Below are 16,925 nucleotides of genomic sequence, written 5' to 3' on the forward strand. Positions count from 1 at the left end.
CAGCCATTGCCTTGACGTTCCTGACTCCGCCTCTCGAGCTCCAGACCACAGCACTCGGAGTCTACTGTGTGCCCGGGCCAAAAGAGGCAAATGCAGAGATTTAAAAGTGAAGAAAAAAATTATGACAGGCATGCCCCTCGTGAGATCATTGGTCCATTCTCTCTGGGGGCAGACCAGAAACAAGAAACAGGGCCGTCATAAGTAGCGCGTTCGCGCTATGAATGATTGACGGACGCTCAAGGTGGCTGTTGAGACCCACCCCATTGCCAGAAGCAGACCAATGTCATTGCAGGTTCTACAGGGATTCGTAGCGCGATTTATGTAATTACGTACTGCTGATTGGCTGCTCAGCTCAATATGACTGGGTCTCTGATTGTTTTTATCCCAAGTCCTCTACTGATTACAGAGGGACTGAAAAATGAGTTTATTAAAACCTATTCATTCCTATCTGACTGCACTCCCTGCCGTTGTACCATGATCCGGAGCGCGATGCATGATTAACCTGGCACCGCTTCTGCACAATGGCACCCGCCCCGCAGTAGCTCGTACTAGACACTCTAGTTACGGCCCATGGTGCAGAAGGTCGCCATTCTTTTTTGTAACATTGCTCACACTCCAGCAGCCCAGTGAGTCACTGGGCTGCTGGAGTGCCAGCATTACAAACAAGCATTTGCAATGCAATAGGTCTCGCATTTATAAGAGTTTGAGCTATTGGCATTGTAAAGTTACAATGCCTTTTATTTATGTTTTGGTTTTAAAACAAATAAAAGGCATTGTCATTTACAATGTCAGTAGCATAAACTCGCGTAAAAGCAGTGTGTGGAGTGCAGCAGTGTGCGGTGTGCAGCAGTGTGCGGCGTGCAGCAGTGTTTCGTGTAGCAGTGTGCGGCGTGCAGCAGTGTGAGGCGTGCAGCAGTGTTTCGTGTAGCAGTGTGAGGCGAGCAGCAGTGTGAGGCATGCAGCAGTGTGAGGCATGGAGCAGTGTGAGGCATGGAGCAGTGTGCGGCGTGCAGCAGTGTGCGGCGTGCAGCAGTGTGAGGCGTGCAGCAGTGTTTTGTGTAGCAGTGTGAGGCGTGCAGCAGTGTGCGGCATGCAGCAGTGTGCGGCGTGCAGCAGTGTGAGGCTTGCAGCAGTGTGCGGCGTACAGCAGTGTTTCATGTAGCAGTGTGAGGCGAGCAGCTGGACAGAGCTGCGCCGGGCCTAGGAGACCGTGAGGCGCGGGAGGCACGAAGCCCAGGAGACTCTGATCGGGCGGAGCGGTGAGCTAGTACTTTGCGGCCTGCTCCTCCTGAGCTGTGACACTGAGGCGCTGGCACTCGCTGGGCTCTGCATCGGCGGGCCGGAGCCTGTGAGTTGGGCTGGCACTGCACATGAGGCTGCAGTGAAGGGGTCAAACCAGAGACGCCTGCGCGACACAGCCTTGGTCTGCCGGCCGGGACCTAGTGCGGAAGTGAGCGGTTGCTGATATTTTTCCCCAAAAAAACATAACAAAACGAAGAAATAAAACAAGAAATTAAGACTGGCTGTGCGGTGAGGGCGCCCGATCTGGACTGCGGCGGATTTCAAAATGATCAGAGTGCCAGCAGCAAGGCCTGAGCGACCTGCGAGGAACGTGCGCGGTGCGTGGCTGCAGGGATGGAACCGTACGGGGAGCCCGGTCTCCGCGACCTGATGCGGCGCAGTGCGAGAAGGATCGCGGGTGTTGCGGGCTAATATGGTCCGCTGTGGCCGATTGTTGGCGTCTTTAGTGAACGTGATGAGCCGCGACGTAAGATAGAGTCTGGCCTCCCCCTGCCGTGGCTGGAAGAAGGAAGCAGCGTGAATGCGGTGCTTGCGGCCTGCAGAGGTGCGACTCAAAAGGAGGGAATATAAAATTAAAAAAGACCATTTTTGCAGTTGCTGCAGAAAAATCATAGCATCAATAAACCTTGTCAGACTGCAGGTGAGATCGGGGTGCGCCTCAAGGTATTCGACTGTGCTGGTCGAAGTTTGCTGACCAAGTGCCCTGTTGTTTTTCTCCCGCCCTCACCAGTTCGGATCTGACCTAAAGTAAAACAAGCGTTGGCCACGCGCGAGCGGCCGGAGACGCAAAATGTGGTGGGGGAGGGGGAGAAGCGGGAGTTGTGTGTGCGCGTACGTCATCGCGATCGCTCTGAAAGCGACATTGATCGCGATGACGCACACGAGTTTTCAAAGTGCTGCTGGCGGCCGGCTGCGCGCGTGCACGATCGCGTGAACGCAAGCGTTAGGCCAGCCAGCAGCACTTTGAAAATCCCACATACAAAATGTCTCTTCGAGCCAGCGCAAGCGCTGGGGCCCAGCGAGACCTAAAAGAATGGCATCTGCACCACGGCACTACGACCCGCACTGGCGATCCAGGGGGGGCAAGTGCCCCCCCCCCCCATTGCCCCTCTCTGCAGACGCCTAGAGCCACAGACAATGGCCAATGGGTCAAGGGAGCCGCCGGTCGAGATTTGGGAACCACTGCCCTGCACCAATGATTGAGGGAGTGGCATAACAAAACAGAACCTAATAAACAGATAGAATGTTTCACTTGACTGAGTTTCTATTTTAAGATTACCCTCCTCTATAAGTGCAGACTCCATTACCAAGTAGAGTGGCTTGATAGCATGAATCTGGAGGGCTTCGCACCCAGTTTCTTGGCCTGTGCAAATGCTCCAAGCAATTACATTGATTTAACACGGTCATTTAAAGCAGCACATGAAAAACAATAGCTTAAGACGGCTTAGTTCTAAGTCGGCCTTATGGATATAATAATGAGATCCTTCCTATAAAACAACTCCAGTTGTAGAAGCCAGTTCCTTGAACTCTCATATGGTGGTTGGGGTAGTAATTTAGCAAAGGACCTTTCACACCACCTCCAAAACAACAGACCCACGCTTCACAGCTCAAAATTGTCCACTCAAACCGTACTTCCGCGCAAAATGTAAGGAGGCAACAGTATAGCCCATAAGAAATGTAAACAATCCGCTCGCGGCTTGGATTCGAATAGAGGCGCAGATGCGCGGTTTCTAATGGGCACCGGGAGTCTCCAATCGCATAGAGAGCTATGCGGACGACGTTTTGTTTTTATCTCACGAATCTCGACCGGAATGGTCCACTACTTCTTTGCATAATGCAAATCTTTGGCGAGACCTCCGGCACCTACATGAATTGGGGAAAATCATTTATTTGGCAACTACAGGGCGGAGATTGGCTGAGCGACTGGTCGCGAGAGGTAGTGGTGGTCCCGAACGGCTTGAAGTATTTGGGCGTCTTTCTCTCGGCATCTCAGACATTGGTGTGGTCTAAGAACCTTGCTCCCCTGTGGGTACAGGTAAGTGACCAGACGAGCGTGTGGTCTCACATGCTCCTGTCTCTCTTTGGCAGGTCTTCTATTTTCAAAATGGTTTCCCTACCTCGTCTTCTTTATCAATTGCAAAATCACCCCTATCCAATTAAGCCGACGTGGTTTAGTCAATTAAACGCTATTCTTGCCCGTTTTCTCAGGGGAGCGCTGAGGACCTGCTTCCAATCCACGTCCTCCAGTGGAGAGGCCACCCCGGGCGTCCATGCGTACTACACGGCCTCACACCTCTTCATCCTCAATGACTGGTGGTAGGCGACCGCGGAGACCCGACGTATGCCGTGGAGCGTTGGCTGCTGGGAGACAATACCCTACACATGGTTCTCTATTCAGCAGCGCTGCTTAAGGGGCGACAGTCTGCCACCGCCACAATCTTCAGGATCTGGAAGTCTGCGCTTCACCAGATGGGTTGGTGGGCAAGACTCACCAGAGAAACTCCATTGTGGAACAACGGACAGCTACCACAGCTGGCGTGCTTGCCCAGCTTTCGGGGTTGGGGAGCCATTGGGATAGACACGGTGGGGGCAGTTGCACGTGGCTGTACCCTCAAGTCCTTTCTTGACATACAAACGGAGTATGATATGCCCCGCACGCAATTCTACCGCTACCTTTAAATCAGGCATGCTTTTACCCCATACATATCCCGTTTAACGGAGATACCCAAATTTAACTCAGTTGAAGCAAAAGTCTTAATGGGCAAATTGGGAGACTACATGATAACAAAAATATACCGTACACTTATCATTAACACACCTACCACCTTACATAAATTTAGAGAAGCATGGCAGCAGGATCTGGGTCAACTGGAGGAAGACGACTTGGTGGAGGCCCTGGAGTCCCCGCGCAGTGCAGCAATTGGGGCCCGCCTGCGTCTTATCCAATTTACGTATCTACATAGAGCCTATAATACCAGACACAGATTGTGGCGTGCTGGGCTAATTGCATCCCCACATTGTTTACGAGGTGGGTCTATGGAGTGTACTTTCCTACATACTGTGTGGTCCTGCCCTACACTGTTGAGGTTCTGGAGGGGGGTGTTTGTATGGCTATCTGAGGTTTTGGGGTAGGACGTTCCTTCCTCTCTGAGGCTCGCCATGCTACATATTACAGAGGGTCTGGGTGGCAACAGGTACAAGTGCCACCTCTTATTTCTAGGCCTCACATTGGCAAAAAGAGACATTGCCCGCGCCTGGAAAGATGAATCCCCACCATTGATCGGGGTATGGAAAAGAGTTGTATGGGCCTGGAAATCCCGGTCTTTGAAGCGAAGGGGTGCCCTCGGAAGTACTACAAGATCTGGAAAAGGTGGGCTGACTATAGGGGACTATATCTGGGGCCTCCCCCGCCTCCCACCTGATGCTCAAGAACCATTGTTATGAATCCAGCGGACTGGAATATGCATTGTACACATGTTGGATGTGGCTACAGGTGGCAAAGCCTCTCCCTATATATGAGACGTCTCTTTTTGTCAAACAAAGGCAATGTGGGGCAGTTATTTGTTTTTCTGTTGTTATTTCTCTATGCACTTTATTCTTTGTATGACCGATGTCATGTCATTGCTGAAAATGTTGATATCCAAATTTGTCCTCTTATATGCGTATTTTGGGTGCCCTACGAGGCATTCTCTTTGTCTTGGCTCTCAATAATAAAATTAAGTTGTGAAAAAAAAGAAATGTAAACAAGCATAATAAATGCAATAGGTCTCGCGTTTGATGGAGTAACTGGCATTATAAATGCCCATGTTTTTTACCGAGCCATGTTGCAGGTACCTCTTTTGGTCACATATGGTACTACACCCTGCAACATGGCTAGGTAAAAAACATCGGCATTTATAATGCCAATAATTCCAACTACAACTAATGCGAGACCTATTGCATTTGCAATGCAATAGGTCTCGCATTTGTTAAAGTTAGAGCCGTTGGCTTTGATAATGACAATGCTTTTAACTTTAGCTTTTTTATACCAATGGCAATAGCGCTATACAAATGTACTCCACTGCAAACAAAAAAACAAAAGTAATAAAGCAATGTAATTTTCAATGCCAACAGCTCTAACATTAACAAATGAGAGACCTATTGTATTGCAAATGCTTGTTTAATAAAGTAGCCACTGACATAGGGAATTCGGTGGCAACCGCTATAAATCGTTGAGGCCCAGGGGGGGTAAAGATTAACAAAACGTAAGCACGTGGTGGTGCTGGATAATGTTCAAGAGTATGGTGAATTTGGTGCTGGTTCAATTCCACAAGTTGAAGTGGACCAAAGGTCCCACTGGTATGATTCTAATATGAATTTTTCGAATGGTCAAAATAAAACTGTTTGGGGGCATGAATGATTTATATGGTGGCAATGAATATTATGATGATGTTGGTGTAGCAAAAAAAATAAACGTTGATAAGTCACAAACAGACTGTTTCCACCAGGTTAGACTGGGGGGAATCACTATGCTTTTCCACCCTTTGCCATAATCTCCAGGAGTCTAGAGAAGATACGCAGACATTCAGCAAGGATGTTGATGGTAACACCGCTGTGGAACCCTTCAAGACAAAATCCCAGTCTTGTTCTGCAAGGCAAGCCTGCTGGCATGGAACCTTTCAGGGAGCTCACAGAGGTGCCATGACTTTGAGGTAGCTTCTGCATACATTAGGGCCTCTTGTGCTTGTGGAACAGTCAGGGCTTATAGTTCAGCCTGAGAAGTATGGAGTGCCTGGTCCCATGTCTTCATAAGTCACAGGAGTGTTGAATTTCTTGGCATTCAAGCAGTGGGGTACAAGTCTTGCAGGACAATTAACGATTGTAGGTCAGCAGCATCAGTAGGGTGCCAGAAGGTTGACGGGAAATCGGCGGAGGAACCTCTGCTGGTGTGCAGATTATTGTTAGGAATAAGGTACATGAATCTGCTCCGCTATTTGGGATGTTAACCTAGTTTTACACTGAATTGAACCCTGGGAAGCAAAGAGGCAACACACAGTTTGAAGATTACTGGTATAGGGCAACATCATGCAGAGTTTGACAGCACATTTCATTTTTATGCATTCTTTAAAAATGTCATAATACAATATATATATATTTTTTGTTTTTTGTTTTAATTAGCCTTGCACGTCTGAATCCTAATAGACTCTGTACTTGGTAGCAGTGTGAGCCCTCTCGCTCCCCTGCCATCCCCGATTCAGACGACCTGCCCCACATACCTTGTACTCCTGGGCAGCCTCTCGAATGGGGAGCACCCTCTGCTGCTTGTGATCACGTGACATGCTGCAGACCACACAGAGGGGCTCCTGGTCATCTTCACAGAACAGTTTCAGTTTCTCTTCGTGTTCTCGGCACAGATTCAACTTCTGGGGGGGTCGCACTCGGTATCTGAAGTTGTTTAAGGGTTTCGATCATGTTCGCCAGGTGCCTGTTGGGCCGGAAGGTTTTGTTCGGAGCGAGATGTCTACACTGAGGACAGGGGAAGTCTTTAAGCAGCCCCTCCCGGTACTGAGTGATACAGGACAAGCAGAAGGTGTGTCCACACTCCACAGACGTCTTTGAAATATTCCAGAGATATGGCGCACGTGGCCTCCTCCTCCAGGCTCCGGAGATGGTTGGACGCAGCCATGTTCAACCTGAGGTGCACACGGTTAAGTTTCGTTTCATATATTCCAGTTGGTGAAGTGGGAGGGTCTGCTTCGCCTTCTCTTTCCTTACAGACCCTTCCACTTTCACTGGCTGCTGCACATGCACAGCGTTGAAGTCGGAAAGTCACTGGCTGATCTGGGAGTGTTTACAGCGGACTGTGAATGTTTCTGGCCTGCAGCCACAGACCACAGAGTCTGTAGCATGTGCTGGGATAATGTGCGCAGCAGAGCTGAATTGTCCGTCTGTAAAGCAGGGCTGTCAGCAGCAGAGCTGATAATATCCAGAGTTCACCTGGGACGATCGGCAGCTATTCTGGGGGGCTGGAGGTGCCCTAAGACTGACTGTGCCTACATCTGGGAGTGTTAGGGTCTGTACTGCTAGTGCCTACATCAACAAGTGGGAGTGGCTGCAGCAGAGCAAGTTGAGTCTGCATACAGGCCGGGAATGCCTGCTTAATCCGTGTCCTCTGTGACACATTTTTCCCCTTTAGCTCTTCACTAAGTAAAAAACAAGCATTTGCAATGCAAAAGGTCTCGCATTTACGTGACTTTTAGCTATTGGCATTGTAAATGACAATTAATAAACCAAGGAAGTCTGGTGGTCTGCACATTCAAGAGAGACAAATAGAAAACATGCAAAAGGCAGGAAAGAAGCTTTAAAGTGCTGTTCGACTATGAAGGATTTCCATCAACAACCAGTGATTGGTCAGTATCATCATCTGGATATCCATCCTTCCCACCACTATAAACCTCTCCAACAAGAGGTGTTCCATGTGGTGTAGGTGTCAACCAGATCACCTGAATGTAACCCGGGAAGGGGAAAAAAGAAGACAGCAAAGATCACTGGTTTAGTAAAAAAATTTATCAGAAATGATATATGAAAGGTGCAGTGCAGAAACATGAAAATTTAAAAAAGGATTTAGAGGAAAAAAAGGGAATTTTATTCAAGATATTCCTACTAACATGTTTCAGCCTTCTTGACCCAATGGTCAAATGGCTTTCTTCAGGACCTTATAACATACTTGTATTGCTACTGCAACAATAAATGTGACAAAAAATAATAAGTGCATAAAATACAACCTTCGTGGTGTATAACTCTTCGTGCGATCAGTATATATGAATTACCTGTACACAAAAAGGAAACACAACTGCAAGTTTAATCATTCACTCTCTTGATTTGATAGTATATATTGGACAAGACCAATAACATATCTCCAAGCGCTTACCTAATTAGCACGAGGAGTAAGCCTCACCTCACCCGGTGCTGACTCAGGTTAAGGGAGGTCCTGCCCTGTAAAATAGAGGGAAGGGTTGCGACAATATGGTTATAGATGAGAGAGATCTCTCGTTAGCACTATGCCAAAAATCATTGGTTTTGAAGGATCGCATTTGGGATCCAGAAAAACAAGACATCCGTTCAAACACTCTGCTAGACAACTCATCAAACAGAAAGACGATATATAAGGTAGTTCGGGCGTCTGTTCTCTATCTCTACAGTTATACACTGTTTGCTTAAAAACTACGGTGCCTGTAATCAAATCTACGTAGGCAAGCTCTACAAATGTGTGACAGTACTAAGGATATTAATGAACTGTCCATTTGGTAAGCTACGGGCGAAACCCAAAGGAGACTCAATCACGGACTAGTAATCCATCTCTCTAAAACAGAACGCGCGACAAGTTCTTAACAAAACTCATTACAGAGAAGACGTTCGCCTTCCTCTCCGTCGGTACCTCGAGATATGTCTGAGCCGTTTGGGAGGTAACGGAAGGTCTGAATCGCGGTCATTTAAACAACAGCGAAGCACGCAAAATTGTGTGTAAATCAATCAACCAATGACCATCGTGTGACATCATCGGCAGAAAATATGTAACCAATCAGTGTATAGTAACGTTCCAAAACTACAAAATGACGTGAGCAAACTGGGAAGTAGTAGTTTTGAAAAATGTTAGCTTTATCGATCATGACAGTGGGAGAAACTTAACAAATCCAAAAAATGTTTATTCAAGAGGCTGGTATATGTAAAAAAGGTCCAAAGCTTAATATCTTGAACACTTCCTTAAGAATAACGCCTTATTCAAAGCTTCATTGGAAAGGAAGGAAAACAAATAAGCGTTTAGTTTCAGTAAGCGTTTTTTTATGTGTTTTTTATGTGTGCATTCACTTGAATCTATAAAACATTGTGAGGTCCGCCACGTGTGTAGCATGCTGATCGGATGGGTATAAAAATAACCTCAATTATCTGTGCTAGGTCTGTGATAGATGGAGCTGCACCGCACCGACTAGCCTACTACAAAACCGGCATGAAAATACATGCCATTACAGTATTTTCGCTGATGAGCATATGTTTGCAGTTAAGAGAATCTAAAGACAAAACTGCAAAAACTGTACATTATAAGGAAGACCATGGGATGCCATCGTTTAGACCTTCTAAATCACTGTGAATTTTAAAGACCCATCTTTGTTCTTTACGGAACAAAAAATGAGATATATCACTGACATGAGACAGTACAAAAGGTTTTTCTAGAACCGTCCAAGTGAAATCGTTGGCTTGGTGATTGGCCTCAAGAAAATGTTGTGTTAACCTGGTGTTTGTTTTCTTGCATCTGAATGTACTCTTATGCTCAAGCATCCGTTGTCTAACTTTGCGGGTAGTCATGCCTACATATCGATATTTACACGGGCATTCGATCAGGTAAATCAAATTTTCACTATTACAATTGGTAAAAGTCCTTTGTTCCCACGGTGTCTTTGTGCCAATGTCTATAGATTTAGAACAGTGTTTCCCAAACTGTGGTCCGGGGACCCCCAGGGGTCCCTGACACTTTCCCAGGGGGTCCGCAGGCAGCAGTTTAGAAAGCACTGCACTTGTATAATTAGCAGTTTTCCAGCAACAATAAAAGTGTCAAGATAACACAGTGATTAATGTACCTGCTGGAGAAAGATTAGAATTTTGTCCTGTGGCAGCTTTGAGTTATCTAATGTAGCACAGAGGGTTAATATGCCTACTGCAAAGAACGTGTACCATGCATTTTAAATAACAGTATTTTATGTGCATAGGCGAGTGGGTTACTGCTTTTGTCACAAAGATTATTTTGTTACTGTGCAGTACATAAGTGACAACCGTAATCTAGCACAGTGACCTATAAACTGTCATCAAAGAGCTGCTTGCAAACTGCATGGTACAAGTTAGTAACTTATGTTTTTTCCCAGTCTTTCATTATCCCGATGCTGCTAAAAAGGTTTATCAGGGTGGAAATACATTATTATTGTTAAAGTCAATGCTAACCACTGTCTTATGTTCTGAATCCAGAGTTTTTTGTGCTTCTCCAGACCAAGCACTCTTTAAAAATGCCTACCAGTATAAATGACATGTAAATCCTACACCTTGTAGTCCCCTTTGCCTTATGTAATATTTTCTATACACTGATTTACACTTATGATTAATTGTCTCTATATGTGTGTGATGTAAAGTGATAAACGTGTTGTAGACTGCACCATTGTTTCCTAAATTGCTTTGGGGGTAGAGCCTCCCAAAGCCCCCTCCGTAGTGGTCAGGCACACTCAATGCACTTGGTGTGCACTGTATGGGGACTGGTCTGAAAACATTTACCAGGGCTGCTTTGGGTTTCCAGTCTGGCCCTGGCAGGATTAGGAGCCTCGTACTGCGAAATAAAACCAACCATTTAAAAGTTAGTCACAGAGATGCAGCACCAACCTTCCCATTAAAATTTTAGTTTTTTGCAAATTCTTTCAATATAAAATACTAAGGGGGATATTTACAAAAGAAGTGGTGGAGCGTGTCGTTAGCCTCTGTGGCTTAACGACACGCGGCGCCACTTCAGAAACGCTGGGCTGCACCATATTTACAAGAATATAGTGCAGTCCTACATTTCGCCCTGTGCTGGAGCTACGCTTAGCAGTGTAGCGCCAATGCAGGCACCCTTGCAACACAGTGCAAGGGTGTCTGCGTGCTGGGGAAGATTGTTTATGTAAAGGAAGGTCCCCCCTTCCAGCACATAAACAATCTTGAAATGGGGTTTTGTCACTTGTATGTGTGCTGCTTAATGCAGTACACATGGAAGTTACAAAATGCCATTTTTTTTTAATGATTATTTATGTGCCGGAAGGGTCACCTTCCTGAACATAAACAATGCAGGGCGTTTTGCTTTTTCCATGTGTGCTGCATAAGGCAGCACACATGGAAAAAGCAAAAATGAGGAGCAATGTAGCATTTATCCTCGTTTCGCCAAGTTAAGCATCAAAATCAATGGGTTTTGCGGTGGAACGCCCACTGCAAAACCCACTACCCACCCCTTTCACGCTAAGCATTGCGCGAAAGGATGGCATTATTTACAAGGCAGCATGTTAAGTGGCTTACCGCTGCCTTGTAAATAAGGCGAAGCCCCCATCGACACGCGAACGTTGCAAAAAGTGATGTTTCCATGGTGGTAGGGGTTTGTAAATATGCCCCTAAAATCCTTAGTAATTTGAGTATTTGTTTTGTGTGCACACATGTGTTTATTTTTTTCAGTTTTAACGTTTGAAATTTAAATCATACAAATTGCTTGGGGGTCCCCGACTTCCAGTGGTGACTCAGTGGGGTCCTCAGGAGTCAAAAGTTTGGGAACCACTGATTTAGAATGTTTAGTTTGTGGGCAGATTGAACATGTACCACAAGGGTGGTGTCCCTGGACCGCTGGTAAATCCCACAATGTACCAATTTGACGTGGTCTGTCTTCTTGAGGTCTTGTGTGAACCAATTTGTCTCTAAGATTCACTCCTCTCTTTAAAGAAAATAAGGGTAACTGTATCTTTTCTTTGCATGAATTTAAAAGACGCCAATGTTTCTTCACACACTTTTGAATCCCATTAGTTAAAGTACTGAAAGTGTGGACAAAGGTTAGCCGGTCCATCGGAGGTTTTTCAAAAGGAGGTTCTATCAAAGCCCCCCTGTTGTTGTTGGAGGCCCGTTTGAAAGCTTTTTTAATCAAACTTTTTGGATACTTTTTCTCAATCAATTGTTTTGTTAGGTTTTGCGCATGCCTCTGGTATTTGTCTTGTGTTGAGCAATTACGTCTTACACGCAAAAATTGCCCATACGGGAGATTGTCTCTAAGAGATTTAGGGTGTTGGCTGTCGTATCTGAGGAGAGAATTACGAGCCATAGGTTTCTTATAGAGTTCACTTTCCAATCCTGTTGGAGTTGTAAAAATGGATAAGTCCAGAAAAGACAATTTTTCTTTGTGGGCTTCAACTGTGAACTTTAAGAAGTCATTTCTAGTGTTCAACCACTGTAAAAAGGACGAGATCGAAGACAGATCTCCGCGCCATACTACAAAAATATCATCGATGTAGCGCTTCCATAATCTGATTGAGTCAAGGAAGGGATTGTCATGATTGAGTACATGCTCCTGTTCAAAAGAGTGTACGTATAGGTTGGCTAGACTAGGAGCAAAAATGCTTCCCATGCTGGTACCTGAGACTTGAAGGTATATAGGGCCTTATGTAGGTAGCCTAACATTTACCACTTCATAAATACCGAATTTTACCGATTCGGTATTTATGAAGTGGTAAATGCTATGTAGGTAATCAGTCGGTAAAAATTACCGATTCGGAATTGGTCGGTAATTAAGAATCGGTATTTACCGATTCGGTAATGGTAACTGGCTTCCCATTGATTCCTATGGGCCAGGAGGCCCATAGGAATCAATGGGAAGCCAGTTACCATTACCGAATCGGTAAATACCGATTCGGTAATGGGGGGAGCACAATCAAGGGTGGCAGGGTGTCACAGTGACACCCTGTTGCACCCCTGATTCCTGCATGTGTGCACATGTGGCACACATACATGCCCTAAGGACATGTATGTCTGCCACATTGCACACTTCTAAGGGCCAAATAATGCTTTTTCTAAGACATTCGTCATTTACCACCAACTTTTAGTTGGTGATAAATAACGAATCCACACTACACCCACACACTCCCCCTACATCTCATTTCAGGATTCTGTATTTACCGAATCGGTAAAATTACCGATTCGGTAAATTACCGAATCCTGAAATGTCCCCCCTACATACCAAAAGCCTGAATACCGGTCGGTAACGGGATTTTTACCGAAAATCGGCCGTTACCGACCGGTATTAGGCTACCTACATATGGCCCATAGTGTCTTCAAATTTGAAAAAAAAATTCTTCATAGCCAAATGTGCAAGCGTCATGATGAAGTGAACAGGAGTGATGGAATCCAAAACCGTATCATTCAGGATGGAAAAGATGGTGTCAAGATTTTCATCTTGTGGGATGGATGTATACAATGATTCTACATCGAATGATACTAAAAAATCTTTTTCGATATCAAAATCCACTGTGGGTAGTAAACGTAAGACATCCTTGGTATCTTGTAGATAGGTAGGCATACCTTTTACCAATGGCCTCAAAAAATGATCTACGAAAGAAGACAGAGGTTCTAGTAGTGATCCTTGGCCCGATATTATGGGCCTTCCTGGTGGTGGACGTTGGGTTTTGTGTACTTTGGGTAAAGTATAAAAGTATGGCATCACCGGATGTGGGGTATGCAAAAACAGTGCTTCTTGTGAAGTAATCCAGCCATTAGCTAATGCTTCTTCCACTGCTTCTGTAATGGCTTTCTTAATTCTTTCTGTAGGGTCTTCTTGAAGAGGTTGATAGAATCTTCTATCCTCTAGTTGTCTTCTACATTCCTGTCGATATGTCTCAGTCTCCTGAATGACAATAGCTCCGTCTTTATCGGCTGGCTTGATTACAATGGTCTGATCTTGCGTGAGTGCCTTTAACGCCAGTTGTTCTTTCTTTGGGAGATTGCTGTATTGATTTTCCTTCTTTTTGTTATTGCATAAGGTCATGATCTCTTCCGTAACAGCTTTCTCAAAGGTAAGAACTTGAGGAGGTACACTATGTGGTGGAGGATTGAAAGTAGATCGTTTCTTCAGACCAGTGTTGGTCTCCTCTGTAGCGGTTAGGGACAAATCTTTGTTGTTAAAGAAGAAATGTAGTCGTATTTTGCGGAAGAATTTGGCCAGATCGCACTGTACTTGAAAATCATCTCCATGTGTCGTAGTTACAAATCCAAGGCCTTTGTTGAGGACAGATGTCTCATCTGTAGTCAGAATTTTCTTGCTTAGATTAAGTATCAAATTGTCTCTGTGCTCGTTCCTGGTTGTGGTTGACCCTTCTTGGTTTGGCTGCGTGTGCTTATTTGCTGAGGCATGGATGTTGGCAGATTCCAATGTACTTGTGACTGCCGTCCTCTTCTTCTTCCTCTGGACCTCCCTTGGCCAGACCCTAAAAAAGGCTGGTAATTCGGGTCCTGTTGGTGCATTAGGAACGGGTTTGGTGGTAATGGCTGAAAAGGCTGGGGGGGATATCCCCAAGGTGCAGGAGGCCACCACTGTTGGAAATGGGGTGTGTACTGTCCCCTCCAGTTCCTTCTATTAACCCGTCCTCTATACTGTTGCCTACTCATTTCTGGGCCATCACTCTCATTTACGTCATCGTCAGAGCTACTCCCTGAATATGTGGAACCATAGCGACGTCCTTTTTTTAAAAATTCCGGTGGAGTATATGTATCACTGGTGTAGGAATAGATCACCTCATGTTTGAATTTGGCTAAGTCTTTTTTGAACTTTTCAATCTTTGAAGACAATATTGAATCTTTAAGTTCCTTGTTGCTTTTGTTAGCCTCTTCTTGTTTTTTTTTTTAACAAAGTAGCTGTAACAGTGACCTTGATTTGGGCCTCTAAAACCTGTAACTCAAGAAGAATGGCATCTGCAACTCGTTTCGCTGTACTAACTATTAGAATGAGCCAGTCGCGCGTGCAGCGCCATGCTATGAGGGACCAATCTTTCAAAAAGGTTTTGTCTTGTAAAAAAAGTCAGGGGGCATTAGTAACAATCAAACCCGATGGGGCACAATTGCCCCGTAGATATTCGGCCATGATTGCGCCATGTATCATAGTCCGTGTATGAGATTTTTTCAAGGACAATATCTGGCTCCAATCATCTGATGCTGTGCCTAGTGATCCAAAAGCATTTTCTAAAATGCTAGGTGTATTGTCAAGTATTGATTGGTAAACAGAATCATCGTATGCTAAGCCACTGAATTCTGCCATGTTTGAGAGAAAAGGAGAACAAACGTATATCTGTCTTGATCTGCTAATAGCTAAGAGAGTTATCAACAGAGCGCTCTGAACGGAATGTCAAGTAATTAACCAAAAGGACTACCAAAACAAGTGTAGTCAACAGCAGGGGGGTAGTTAAAACGGACCCGCATGCCTTTTATTTATGTTTTGGTTTTTAAAACATAAATAAAAGGCATTGTCATTTTCAATGCCAGTAGCTTAAACTTCAGTAGATGCAAGACCTATTGCAGCTCCCTGTATAAACCATCCGAGGCTCTCGTAAACAAAGGCCTCGATCCCTCTCGTTTCAATGCAAACAACTGCAAGAGGGTATTTGCTCCAAAATTCATTTATGACAAATTCAGCCCACTTGAAAGGGAACTTTGAAAATAATCATTCCGCACTGTCTGGCCCATGGAGAGTTTAGTAATTAATGCTTTCACTGTAAAAGTGAGAGAGTAGAAGAATTTAGAACGAAGAGCATGGAACATATTTTTTTGTTTGACATCGCTCAAGGCTCCAAATGTAAACGGCAGGGTTACATAAACAAAATAACAAGCATTGGCCGCGAAAGTGAAAGTGACATCAAAGTAACTTCATCCACAACAGATGGCAACCTGCGCGCCGCTGCTCGTTCCCGGAATGCGGCTGGCGCTCTGCTCGCTCCCGCAATAGGCTGTGGGAGTGAACATTTGTCTAACAAGCATTGGCATAGCCAATAGGTATAGCATTTGGGACCTAATAAGTCTTTAGCCATGCAACAGTTGATGTTGTTTCACCAAGGATATTCTGCTGCATAACTAAATACTTATAAGGTCCCAAAAGCGAGACCTATTGGCTATGCCAATGCTTGTCTTGTACCTTATTTCACTTTCTGTCATGTAGAAGCAGTTTGGAAACTTCCTGTATGAAGTGATACATAAAATGCATTTTTGTCTTTAACTGGCTTTGGACACAGGCTCCAGGTTGCTGTTGAGATCGTTCTCACATTGTGTGACCTCTTTTTCACACATTGCTGAGGGCACACGACATTTGAAGACCCATGGTAGCAACACGTGTAACGAGTACGAGGCTTTTCTCAACTAGCGCTGCAAAGCAAGATAAATCGCCTCTGGGCACTCTCTTACCCGGATTGTGAAAGGGAACAGGGCGAGACCTGAAAATGGCAACTGCATTTATTTACTTGCAAATTAAGCACTGCCAGTATCTTGGGCTCAGACAGCAAACTCTGCTTGACTGGCATCGCTCTGACTCTGTCAGAAGAGGGCAGTCTGCTCTTAGGTATTAGTTAACTCCTGAATTGTATACCCTTCCTGCGCATGCGCTAAAGAGCAGGGCTACCGGTGCAAAAAAGCAGCGCAGTTAATAGAAATCCGGAAGAAGCTTGTTCATAAGAATGCATCACATTCTCGCTTTCCATGAGATATTGATAGCTCTGTTGTGAATTGTGAGGTGAGAAACGCAGTTGCCAAGAAAGCAATCTTTCAATGATGGCCTCTTTACTGTGGCTACTTCAGAATGTGAACTCGCAGGAGTTGCTTCTTCGTGGGAGACAAGACTTGCCCAATTTCACTTCATTTTAATGCACCTCTAGTGGCAGATCCAAGACTGATCTGTTTTGGGTGTTTTTAAGGAGAAACTAAAGGTGCCCCATGTTTCATGGTACCCTGGGCCCAGCTTGCCACCTCAGACAAGCTACAGCAGCTAAGCGGTGTGCCACCAGGTGAAGTGCACGGACGCTATGCTCTATTTAATACATAAAGTCCGCTGTGTCACGGAC

General features: G+C 45.2%; 1 protein-coding gene across 3 annotated transcripts in view; it reads right to left on the reverse strand.

Annotated features, from left to right (window-relative positions):
• LOC146813789 (cap-specific mRNA (nucleoside-2'-O-)-methyltransferase 1-like) overlaps positions 1–16,925 on the reverse strand; it is a 944,292-nt gene that overhangs the window by 817,267 nt on the left and 110,100 nt on the right. The window contains exon 1 of one of the 3 annotated variants that reach the window (XM_085610253.1): positions 6,558–6,852. The exons of the other annotated variants lie outside the window; for them this stretch is intronic. Within the exon in view, the coding sequence (XP_085466379.1) occupies positions 6,558–6,620 (63 nt within the window). The 5' untranslated portion in view covers positions 6,621–6,852. Of the gene's footprint in view, positions 1–6,557; positions 6,853–16,925 lie in introns of those variants that run through there. 3 annotated transcript variants of the gene reach the window in all.

Source organism: Triturus cristatus, chromosome 6, assembly GCF_964204655.1.
Source record: "Triturus cristatus chromosome 6, aTriCri1.1, whole genome shotgun sequence".
In the NCBI taxonomy this organism is placed as follows: Eukaryota; Metazoa; Chordata; class Amphibia; order Caudata; family Salamandridae; genus Triturus; species Triturus cristatus.